Below are 13,142 nucleotides of genomic sequence, written 5' to 3'. Positions count from 1 at the left end.
TAGGGATCTGATATGTACAGTAATAGGGTGTTATAGCGAAGGATATATATAGTGTAGTAACCGGGGTCACATGGGGTGGTAGGCGGAGTTATATGAAGTAATATAAGTTATAGGGATCTGATATGTACAGTAATAGGTTACGTTATAAGGAAGGATATATATAGTGTAGTAACGGTGTGGTAGGAGGCGTTATAAGGAGTAATAGGAGAAATTATAAGGAGGAACTCTGTGGACTAATAAGAGAAGTTATGAGGTGTTATATTGAGTAGTGTTAGGGGTCATAAAGGGCAACATGAATGCTTGAATTTTAGACAAGGAAGAAAGTTTTCACATGGTGTAACTGGTGTAATAACACTGAGTATGTGTATGTAATTTCTGCTTTCTTTATATTCGATAATGTCTTTCTGTTGGTCAGGATACTTTTTTGGAATTGAGCTGGAGAAACCCACAGGAAAACACGACGGCTCTGTGTTCGGCGTCCGGTATTTCACCTGCCCCCCAAAATATGGAGTATTTGCTCCGCCCTCCAGGGTTCAGAGGTGAGATTTGGCTCAGGGTACATGTCTCTAGAGCACATGACAGTGATTGGTAATAATTTGGTTGAATAGTAACCAAGTTAGGATTATAGTGTGATAAGAACATCGTTCTCTTAACGTCTGTCCTTCTATCCCAGGCTCGGCGGTCCGAAAGACCCACAAGTGGACAGCACTGGTGTGAAAAAGGTGCATCAAGTTACTAGTAGGTATACAGTCTTTGAATCTCTAATAGTGTTGTTTGTAGAACAAGTGCATGTGAGTATATAGGAAGCAGAGGTGGGGGTATAAAAGACGACTGAGGGATATATTTACTAAACTGCGGGTTTGAAAAAGTAGAGATGTTGACTATAGCAACCAATCAGATTCTAGCTGTCATTTTGTAGAATGTACTAAATAAATGATAACTAGAATCTGATTGGTTGCTATAGGCAACATCTTCACTTTTTCAAACCCGCAGTTTAGTAAATATACCCCTGTGGATTAGGAAGGAACATAGCAGAAATGGGGATAGATGAAGGATGGCAAAGATGGGACAGGTGGACAGGATAAAGGATAGAAGTGGAGTGGGATAAGAATAAGATAGAACAGGAAGGATGATGGTAGAATAGAGGTAGGAAGGAAGATAATAAAGATTGGACATAAAGTATGAGTATGAGAGTCCCTTTGCATTGCATTGTTAAATTGTATAGAATGTTAATGTGTTTATAGATTGAATTTATCCAGTGAAGGATAAAGTAGTATTCTATATGAAAATACACAGAAAGGTTTAATCAATCCCATTCAATAAAATTAATTTACAAATGGCCCGGCGAGAGTGTGACTATGGGCCGGAGAATCCAGGTGGTGCGGTGGATGTTAACAGATCGAATCACTGATTATTCACAGCTTGCGTGGAAGCCATAATGTACTTTATATGTGTATGTATAAGACACTAAAGTGTGTGCTGCATTTAATCTCAAAAATCCCTTTTTTTATACCTAGTGACACAACCAAAGCGTAACTTCAACACGGTGCGGACACCGAAAGAGATGGCGTCAGAAAATTCTATCTCCAGGTATCACTGCTGGCAATAATAAGGTCCAACATGAAATGATATCCTCTTCCTCGACCAACATCCAACTCAATTCCTCCCCTGCACCCTCTGGCTCCTTCTCTTCATTTGATCCCACAAATGAAGATGAAGTATCTACTCCCTTCTTATTTTCCTACTCTACCTCCTGTCCTCTTGACTCTATACTCTCACAACTCAGTACATCCTGTCTGCCGTGCTCATCCCAACCTTAACTCTAATCTGTAATCTCTCTCTTCACTGGTATCTTCCCGTCATTATACAAGCACTTCTGTAAGCCCCAATTGGGCAGGGACTGATGTGAATGAGTTCTCTGTACAGCGCTGCGTAATTAGTGGCACTATATAAATAAATGGTGGTGATGATGATGATAGCCAAATGTGTCTATCTTCCCTGGATCTCTCACCATCTATGTTGGCCCGTATTACTGACCGTCTTTCTGCCATTTCACCTTGGATGTCCTTTTATACCTCAAACTCAATCTTTCAAAAAACAATCTAATAATATCCCCACCGGTCAATAGAAGCTACACTACTACCTGACATCACTATTTCTGTTGACAAAACAACAGTAAACCCTACCACTCGCTGCCTAGGTGTTATCCTTGACTCTGTCCTCTGTTCCACACATCCAATTTGTATCCAAATCACGTTACATACATCTAAGAAACATTTCTATAATGTGCATGTATCTCACACTAGACACTGCAAAAACTTTAATTCCTGAACTCATAATCTCCCACATTGACTATTACAATTTTCTCCTTACTGGTCTTCCCCTAACCAAACCTTTCCCCCTGAAATCTATTTTGAATGCAGCTACTAGATTAATTTTCTTTGCAAAATATTCTTTTACTGCTGCTTCGCTCTGTCAGTCCTTATATTGGTTGCCTACATTTTAACAAATCCAATATAAAATAGCTCTACTAACGTACAAGGTCATAAATAAAACTACATCAACATACATCTCTTCACTTCTCTCAAAATATCTCCCAATTCGACCCCTCCGGTCTGCACAAGATCTGTGTCTCTCATCCACAATCATTACCTGCTCCCATTCCCGGTTACAGGACTTTTTTCTGCCTGCACTCACTCTGTGGAATTATGTCCTCGCACAAGACTCTCCTCTATCCTCCAAAGCTTTTCCTGAAAACCAGTGGCGGATCCAGGGGGGGGGGGGGGGGGGGCGATCGGGGCATTTGTTCCCCCTAGCAGCAGAAAGCCTACCTTAAAAATAGGTCCCAGCCGCCGACCAAAACGAGAGGGAACGGGGCCAATCACGAGCTGAAGGTGGGGCTAAACGCGGGCCAGCCAATCAGTGGTCCCAGTCGTCAATCAAAATGGGAGGGGGCGGGACCAATTGCAAGCAGAAGGCGGGGCTACACGCGGGCCAAAGTCAGAGTAAAGGAGGGGCGTGATTTTGCAAAATCGCCCCCCCTAAACATAAAGTCTAGGTCCGCCTCTGCTGAAAACTCACCTCTTCAGGCAAACTTATCAAATTCCCAAACTAGCCTCCTAACCACACTAGGCTTCTCTACCCAATTACCAACCCTCTATGCAGTTCACACCAACCTTATATGTGATCTCTCTCTAAACTCAAACAATCCTCTGAACCCCAGCCCATCATTGCTGTGTGACTGCCATATAGCCCCAATAAGCACTATTTACCTTTGCAATCTGGCTGGAACAATATGTAATAAGTGGAACTTATCCCCATGTATTAAAATCTGTTGTCCAATAGATTGTAAGCTTCTGAGCAGGGTCCTCTTACCTCTTTGTCTGTGTGTTAATACTCAGTCTTGTTTTCTTACTGTGTTTGTTCCGAATTTTAAAGCACTACAGAAAATGCTGGCGCTATATAAGTAAATGTTAATAATATTAATAATATACAGCTACACTCATATAGTGTCATGACATACAGCATAGCTGTGTTTTTCAATAATTAATTTTAGTTTAATTCTATACCGATCTCCACTATAGAGATGAAGGGCAGCCAAAAAGAATCTTGAAAAATTTAACATCTTTGAAATGATAATTAGATGATTTGAGAATCATTGTTATTAGTTTGTATGATGCCTTGTGGATAAAATACTGCATTTTAATTTATACAGTTCTATGTACATTAAGCATTTATCATGATCCAGAGAGATTCATAGTCAGGACAGCTCTGCATGATTATGTATTGCTGCTTGCCAGTAAATACTAAATGAATCATAGATGGCTTGTGCAAACTTTGATTAGTTTATTTGCAAATAAATTTGTTCATGATTGTCTGGATCCTGCTTCTGACAAACATATTTTTGTAAAAAAACAAACAAACAGCATTTGCAAGTGTTGTATTTCATCCATAAGGTAGTTGATAAAGATGATGATAAAGATTTCCAAATGCTTTAATTATCAAGTGTTAGGCATGATTTTATATATAAAATCAGTACAAATCAATTGCTGTAACCTTCCTTGGTTTAACAGTCCAAGTCCCCATTTCTGCTTCCTGACGATATAAATTACAAATTCAGGTGGTTGTGGAAACCAAAAATAGAAATGCCACATTCTGTTTCCTAATTATACTATATAGGAATGACTAATAAAAATAAATGTCATATCATATAAAAGTAGCAATTTTAATTTGAAGTTGTTGACTACATAATGACCACATGTCTAAGATACGCACAAATTTAGATAAGGTTGTCTTGTTGTACGGAAATGGGTTTACGTTAAACTCTAAGTCAAGCCTACACTAGTTTTACTTTCACTGTATTGTTCACTATATCACTGTGCACAACAATGCCCTAGTTTTGTATAGTGTGTGCACTCTCTCCTTACTACTTCACTGTCCTGTCTCTCTATACTGTGTTCTCTGTCTGTACTACACTCATTATCCTGCCTCTGTACTGTGTTCTCTGTCTGTACTTCACTCATTATCCTGCCTCTCAGTACTGTGTTCTCTGCCTGTACTACACTCATTATCCGGTGGCTAAGTGGTTAGCACTTCTGCCTCACAGCGCTGGGGTCTTGAGTTCAATTCCTGACTATGGCCTTATCTGTGTGGAGTTTGTATATTCTCCCCGTGTTTGCGTGGGTTTCCTCCGGGTGCTCCGGTTTCCTCCCACACTCCAAAAATATACTAGTAGGTTAATTGGCTGCTAACAAAATTGACCCTAGTCTCTGTCTGTCGGTCTGTGTGTGTGTGTGTGTGTGTTAGGGAATTTAGACTGTAAGCTCCAAAGAGGCAGGGACTGATGTGAGTGAGTTCTCTGTACAGCGCTGCGGAATCAGTGGCGCTATATAAATAAATGGTGATGATGACGATGATGATCCTGCCTCTGTACTGCGTTCTCTATCTGTACTACACTCATTATCCTGCCTCTGTACTGTGTTCTCTGTTTGTATTACACTCATTATCCTGCCTCTGTACTGTGTTCTCTGTCTGTACTTCACTCATTATCCTGCCTCTGTACTGTGTTCTCTGTTTGTATTACACTCATTATCCTGCCTCTGTACTGTGTTCTCTGTCTGTACTACACTCATTATCCTGCCTCTCTGTACTGTGTTCTCTGTCTGTACTACACTCATTATCCTGCCTCTGTGCTGTGTTCTCTGTCTGTACTACACTCGCTGATCTGTCATCTCTATTTTACCCTCAGGATGCTGTTTTGCTGTTGGTTTCCCTGGCTGCTCCGGGCTGAGATGCAATCTTAACCCCCTCTTCCACAAGCCCTGCAACTTCTAAACCCTGTCATTTGGAGCCACAGACTGCCTCCTCCTTCTGTCTGTGTCTGCATCCCGACTCCCCAGTGCCTTGTCCAATGTTCCTCTGATACAGAGGCCCCTCTGTGTGTCACTGTCCCATTCAGGGCAAAATAAATACGGGAGGAGGGGGTGAGGACATTCCTGCTTCATTCTGGTGACGGTTCTTGCTTCCTTCTCTGTCAGAACCTTGTACTGGGCAGCCGAGGCAGGAACCACCGACACCACCTGAGCTTTCTCCAGCTGCCATTTATCCTTTGTTTAACTTTAGATGGAACTACACCCATGAAATCCTGGGCCATTGTTTGTTTTAAAACACTCCAAAGCACCGATCACATCCCTATTGATAAACACTTCCACTGACACATCCTCATTAATCCATCTAGTCCCAACTAGATCATACAAGGCTTGGCCAAACCTCCCGCTCTAGTTTGTTATATTGCCGGACACATTCCAGATTTTATATAAATAATATGCTACAAACCGTACACTTATGTGGAACATGTTGTGACAATTCCTAGTTTTAAGGGTATAGTTCATTATTCAATTAGAACAGAGATTAATAACAGATATTTGACATAGGGTTGAAAACGAATGATAGGAAAACAACACATATTTGTATTACTCATACCTTTATAGTCGGTCCATCCACTACAAACATTGGAGACAGCCGTTATGTGAGCTGAACCAACATACATGAGAATGCAGCCAATCGAATCAATAAGAACGAGCGACATCACAGAGGCAAGGAATATTTATCATTATTGTCATTTATTTATGTTGCACCAATAAAATTAGGCAGAGCTGTACAGATAATATGTAGTCATCCACATCAGTCATTGCCCTATTGGAACTTACAATCTATATTCCCTACCACAGACATAAACAGACAATGGTCAATTTTGTCAGAAGCCAATTAACCTGCCTGTATGTTAATTCCACACAGATAGGGCCTTGGTCGGTATCTAACTCATGACCCCAGCTCTGAATAGTCCACTTTATCTGTACAAACTATTACTAGAAAATGCAATAGTCCATTCCCTATATTTAATCACTGAACAGTCCTGAGCATGACCTCTTGTATGATATTCCTGTGGCAGTTGTGAAAAATCACAAAAGTATTTATAGATAAACCTGCAAGTTCAGACTTTGCCTCTCTATAATATGCCCAATCCCCACAATCTGTATTTACAGTCTTTTCTTCCCACATCCTTCAAGAACTCCCTTAGCGTGCAGGCATTGACATTTCACGGACCATAAAACCAAACCAAGTCAGCATGTGATTTTACTGAGGCATGAATGGAATTCCTAATGGTTGATGTCAGAATATAAGTCACAAAATCACAAGACAATTGAACATTACTTTCTCAGCAATCTGTTGTCTCAATCTATCTCTATCATATTGTCTCTAGTTTGTGATGTCTCATTCTGTCTTTATCATCCCACCTAAATCTGTAAAGTCTCAATCTATCTCGATCATCTTGCCTCTGATGTGTGATGTCTCAATCAATCTCTATCATCCTTTCTGTCGTCTGTGATGTCTCAATATATTTCTGTTATCGTGTCTTTGGTCTGCAACTTTTCAATCTGTCCCCATTATACCATCTCTAGTAATCTGAGATCTTAATATATTTCTCTGTTTTTCCCTCCTGTCTCTATTTTGTGATGTCTTGATATCTTTCTATCATCTTGTCTCTAGTCTTGGATATCACAATCTATTTAGATTATTCTGTTTCTAGTCAATGTTGTCTCAATCTCTTGACTGTTGTGCTGTTTGTATTCTGCTATGTCTTGATAGCTATCATCCCATCTCTATTTTATAATGTCTGACTCTTTTCCTGCAATTCTGTCTCTAGTCTGTGATGTCTCAGTATCTCTATCACTCTCTATACAATGTTATGTGTCCATCTCTAGTCTGTGATGTCTCAGTATCTCTATCACTCTCTATACAATGTTATGTGTCCATCTCTAGTCTGTGATGTCTCAGTATCTCTATCACTCTCTATACAGTGTTATGTTTCCATCTCTAGTCTGTGATGTCTCTGTATCTCTATCACTCTCTACAATGTTATGTGTCCATCTCTAGTCTATGATGTCTCAGTATCTCTATCACTCTCTATACAATGTTATGTGTCCATCTCTAGTCTGTGATGTCTCTGTATCTCTATCACTCTCTATACAATGTTATGTGTCCATCTCTAGTATGTGATGTCTCAGTATCTCTATCACTCTCTATACAATGTTATGTGTCCGTCTCTAGTCTGTGATGTCTCAGTATCTCTATCACTGTCTCCATCATCCTTTCTCTAGTCTGTGATATCTCTCAATTATTCTGTTTATACTCTGTGATGTCCCAATCCCTTTTAATCACATTCTCTCTATATGCGATACCTCAACTTCCCTCTTTGAGTTCTGCGCCTAATTTTTAATGTCTTGATCTCTCGCTTTCCACATATTTCCCATCTGTGATGTCTCAATCTCTTCCTATCACCCTGCCTCTAGTCTGTGATGTCTAAATCTCTTCCTAACATCCTGTTTCTAGTCTATGATGTTTCTGTCTCATCCTATCATCCTGTGTCTACTCTGTGTTGTTCCTAATGTATTGTCTCTAGTCTTCCTATCATCCTGCCTCTAATCTGTGATGGCTCAGCCTCCATCTATCACCCTGTCTCTAGTCTGTGATGGCTCAGCCTCTTCCTATCACCCTGTTTCTAGTCTATGATGTTTCTGTCTCATCCTATCATCCTGTGTCTACTCTGTGTTGTTCTTAATGTATTGTCTCTAGTCTGTGTTGTCTCAATCCAATCCTATCATCCTGTGCCTAGTCTGTGATGATGTGGTCTCAACCTATCTTCCATTGTCTAGTCTATGATGTTCCTAATATCTTGTCTCTAGTCTGTGATGTCTCAATCTCTTCTTATCATTCTTTGTCTACTCTGTGATGGCTCAGTATCTTCCTATCATCCTTTGTATAGTCTATGATGTCAATCTATTCCTATAATTCCAGTCTGTAATGTTCCAAATCCTATCTCTAGTCTGTGATGTCAAAGTCTCTTCCTATCACCCTGCCTCTAGTCTGTCAGTAGTCTTCCTATCATCCTTTGTCTTGTATGTGATGTCTCTATTTTCTTATCATCCTTTTTCTAGTCTGTGATAGCTCAATATCTTCCTATCATCTTATCTCATCCTGTCTCTAGTCTGTGATACCTCAACCTCCTCCTATCACCCTGCCTCTAGTCTGTGATGGCTCAGTCTCCTTCCATCACCCTGTCTCTAGTCTGTGATGGCTCAGCCTCTTCCCATCATCCTATCTCTAATCTGTGATGGCTCAGTCTCTTCCTATCATCCTGCCTCTAGTCTGTGATGGCTCAGTCTCCTTCCATCACCCTGTCTCTAGTCTGTGATGGCTCAGCCTCTTCCCATCATCCTATCTCTAATCTGTGATGGCTCAGTCTCTTCCTATCACCTTGTCTCTAGTCTGTGATGGCTCAGCCTCTTCCTATCATCCTGTCTCTAGTCTGTGATGGATCAGTCTCTTCCTATCATCCTGCCTCTAGTCTGTGATGGCTCAGCCTCTTCCTATCATCCTGCCTCTAGTCTGTGATGGCTCAGCCTCTTCCTATCATCCTGCCTCTAATCTGTGATGGCTCAGCCTCCATCTATCACCCTGTCTCTAGTTTGTGATGGCTCAGCCTCCTTCCTATCATCCTGCCTCTAGTCTGTGATGGCTCAGTCTCTTCCTATCATCCTGCTTCTAATCTGTGATGGCTCAGCCTCCATCTATCACCCTGTCTCTAGTCTGTGATGGCTCAGTCTCTTCCTATCACCCTGTCTCTAGTCTGTGATGGCTCAGCCTCTTCCTATCACCCTGTCTCTAGTCTGTGATGGCTCAGTCTCTTACTAACATCCTGTCTCTAGTCTGTGATGGCTCAGTCTCTTCCTATCACCCTGTCTCTAGTCTGTGATGGCTCAGTCTCTTCCTATCATCCTGTCTCTAGTCTGTGATGGCTCAGTCTCTTCCTATCACCCTGTCTCTAGTCTGTGATGGCTCAGCCTCCATCTATCACCCTGTCTCTAGTCTGTGGTGGCTCGGTCTCTTCCCATCATCCTGTCTCTAGTCTGTGATGGCTCAGTCTCTTCCTATCACCCTGTCTCTAGTCTGTGATGGCTCGGTCTCTTCCCATCATCCTGTCTCTAGTCTGTGATGGCTCAGTCTCTTCCTATCATTCTGTCTCTAGTCTGTGATGGCTCAGCCTCTTCCTATCATCCTGCCTCTAATCTGTGATGGCTCAGTCTCCTTCTATCATCCTGCCTCTAATCTGTGATGGCTCAGTCTCTTCCTATCATCCTGTCTCTAGTCTGTGATGGCTCAGCCTCTTCCTATCATCCTGCCTCTAATCTGTGATGGCTCAGCCTCCTTCTATCATCCTGCCTCTAATCTGTGATGGCTCATTCTCTTCCTATCATCCTGCCTCTAATCTGTGATGGCTCAGTATTTTCCCATCAAGTTGTCTCATCCTGCCTCTAGTCTTCCTATCATCCTTTTTCCAGTCTCTAGTTTTGTGTCTGAGTTGCAATAACTCTGTCACCTTCTTGGGTGAGTTGGGGCAGTGCCCTCAATCCTGTGCATTGTGTGTTGTTCAGAAGACACTGCCCACTGGATTTGTCTAAAAGACCCTGCCAGCCCTTGTATAACTAACTGGTAACTGCATGTATCCTCTGTACATAGCTTGGGGTATTCTGTGTGCTGTGAGTAACGAGTATCTCTGTACATTGTGCTAAAGAAAGCACACCCCACATCCCAGGGTCAGTTCAATGGGCCATTCAGAATGCAGAGAGGATCATATACAGTCTATGGATCATATATACAGATGGCAACATATATAGACACACAGAACATAGTTACATATGGAATATAAGGAGCTACATAGAGTGCACCGTACACACAGTAGTAGTGATCTGTATAGTCATATATATTCATACAGTTAGAGTGACTACCTGTGTACAGATATCCAATCAGTCACATATATATGTGGAGATATATAGGACACCTTTGTGAGGATGTGTTTTATTATAAGACCGCAAGGGCGGATGTCACTAATTCTCTCATTTAGCGGATCACACCTATTTCCCTTGAAACCTGTTCTGGGGCCCGTCCCTGTAACCCTTTGTAAAATTTTGTGGTCTGCCTGTAACTCGTGGTCTTACTAACCCTGTATATGGGACACGTGGATGTATGTCAGATAATAAACTGATTTAAATACTGATCTCTGTGACAAGTCTTTATTTTACTTACAACTGGTTAATGTTTTATTTTTTTCACTCTGTTAAATTCTCTTAGATTCAGTGAAACATAAAATTAGACCAGGGGTGCCGAAACGTTTGCATTTAACTATAGTTAACCAGATTCCTCTGCAGATTTGTCAAAAGTAAAATTCAATAAAATATGACCTCCCGTTTAAAACAGTTAAACTTAGCTCCGATATCTTCAGGGTGTGTGCCAATAGGGTCTGGTAGGGGTAAAAATGTGAGACTGCAGTCATTTGAGCTGGTGTGAAATCACTGGTTCTGTCTCTATGTGTGAATCTCTCAGTCCACATGGTCATTTCTGTATAGAAAGCATCAGTCACACTCTGCCTGCTCAGTTACAGAAGCACACCTGCTAACATGACAACCTTCTGCAAATGGGTGAAAGAAAGCCTAATGGACATATTTATTTAAGTATGAACGCTGTTAGGAACCCCTCCAGCCGGCACAACACAACCCGGAGTCTACTCTGGCAGTCAGGTGTTCACTGGAGCCCCTGATGGTGGGGACAGGCTGGGCTGCAGACTGACAGAGGGTCGTGAAGTGTGTACCGGCTGGGGAGAACCCAGGCAAGCGGAGTGAGGTCCAAGCAGAGGTCAAGGGCCGGCAGCAGATAGCAGATCCGATAAACAAGCCGAGGTCAGGGGTCACGAGCAGACAGGGAGGTCGGTATTCAAGCCAGAGGTCAAGGTCACGAGTAACACAGGCAGGGTCCAAATCCAGGCAAGGGGTCATACACGGGTAATCAGTAGAGTTTCCAACAAACAGGAACAAGGCACAGAGCAGGTCAGCCTACTAGCAAACAGAAGCTATAACCGGCAATGAGGCAGCAGACCTCATTGCCTTAAATATACAGTGTGACCAATCAGAGCCTGGCTCTGAAACTGCCCCCAGATTGTGCCTACTACATTAATCAAGAAGATTAATTAGCCCACAGGCTATTCGCAGAATAGCACACGCGCCCGACTGCCCACAGTGCCGGGACGCGGCGCTGAACTATTCAGCATCCGGCCGTTGCTCATGTAATAAATATACTGAAATGCACAAACGTTAGGTGTGTAATAGCGACAGTTCTAATGTCTCCTCACTGTTATGATTAATACATACACAAGGATGGAACAAACAGTATTATAGGAGAAAAATGTAAAAGTTTAATTTAAGGAAGTGGGTAGTCCTAAAATGTTAGTAGACAGGACTTTTTATATTTTATTGTTACCACCATATACATTTGCAGCTGGACACAATCCTGTAAAATAGGCAGGGAGGATAGTTCCAAAAGCTGGAATGTGGGCAAAGAACAGAAATAAATTTTGAGGGGACACTTTTGTACTTTTGTAAATGACCTTACCTGGCATTATAACTAAGACTTGTTGAAGACTCAAATTTAAATCCCAGAGTCAGGTCCTTGGAAGTTTGGCCAAGTTTCTATGCCTCTTTGTTTCCATTGCACCAAACTTAGACTGTAGGTTTGACTGAACTCTGCATGAACAGTTATGTGTACAGAACTGTGTGAAGCTGTAAGTGGTAAAAAAAAATATGATAATAATAAAGAAAATTGCAAAAAATGCATTACTAAACATTAAAGCAAAGGTGGTAAAATAGTACAGACCAAAGCTTAACAGTCATGAAGGTGGTCAACAGACCGCCCAAGCAATACGAGCCATCTTCCCAGTCTTCAATGACCGCCAGGTAAGTTGTCAGCAAAGTGATGAATTGTGGGTGGAGGGCAGCGGGCATGGCATAAGGTGTGATTAGAAATACATGAGATGTCTTCGTTTCACTGACAACACATCTCCAAAATGTTAATGACAGAATATCTTAGAGTGTCTTGTAATGATCGTACAACAATGAATACCAATGGTATGACATGTTGACATGTTCTGCTTGTCATCTTTAATATGTCCACTAGATGGAGCTCAAATATCCATATGGAAAAAGTATTATTATTATTATTATTATTATCTTTGACTTATAAGGCGCCACAAAGGGTCCGCAGCGCCGTACATTACATATACAGAAAACAAAACCAAGACACAACATGATACAAAAATATATACAAACACAGGTGACAGGGTAAAGCAAATCAGATTATATCTGACAGATAGTGAAAGGAATAGTAGAAATCAGCGAGAAGAAGGCCGAAGCTTAAGAAGACAGGGGAAACAGGGCTAGTGAAGCAGGCCAAGAGGTACAGCGGGTGAAGGAACAGTAGAAGGAGCACATAAGGAAAGAGGGCCCTGCTCATGAGAGCTTACATCCTAAAGGGAAGGGGGAGACATATAAAGGGTGGTACTAATTGGGGGAGAGAGCCAGGAAAAGGAAGTTAGGAGGAGGACTGATAGACTTGAATAAAGAGATGAGTCTTAAGAGCGCGCTTGAAGCCTTTGAGAGTAGATACTAACCTGATGGAACGTGGAAGATCGTTCCACAGCAGGGGAGCAGCCCGGGCAAAGTCCTGAAGACGAGAGTGAGAGGAGGTGATCA

General features: G+C 41.7%; 1 protein-coding gene across 2 annotated transcripts in view; it reads left to right on the top strand.

The window, feature by feature from the left end:
• CLIP3 (CAP-Gly domain containing linker protein 3) overlaps positions 1-10,618 on the top strand; it is a 59,752-nt gene extending 49,134 nt beyond the window's left edge. The window contains exons 11-14 of one of the 2 annotated variants that reach the window (XR_012679222.1): positions 416-539; positions 674-742; positions 1,518-1,590; positions 5,249-10,618. Coding sequence is in view for 1 of the 2 variants with exons in the window: in XM_075186845.1 (XP_075042946.1) it covers positions 416-539; positions 674-738; positions 1,518-1,590; positions 5,249-5,303 (317 nt within the window). In the remaining variant the exon portion in view is untranslated. The remainder of the gene's footprint in view (positions 1-415; positions 540-673; positions 743-1,517; positions 1,591-5,248) is intronic. The other variant, XM_075186845.1, reaches the window with a different exon arrangement.
• The last annotated feature ends 2,524 nt before the right edge of the window (positions 10,619-13,142 follow it).

Source organism: Mixophyes fleayi, chromosome 9 (genome assembly GCF_038048845.1).
Source record: "Mixophyes fleayi isolate aMixFle1 chromosome 9, aMixFle1.hap1, whole genome shotgun sequence".
NCBI lineage: Eukaryota > Metazoa > Chordata > Amphibia > Anura > Limnodynastidae > Mixophyes > Mixophyes fleayi.
The sequence above is the reverse complement of the archived record's forward strand: the minus strand, read 5'-3'. Positions and strand labels throughout refer to the sequence as shown.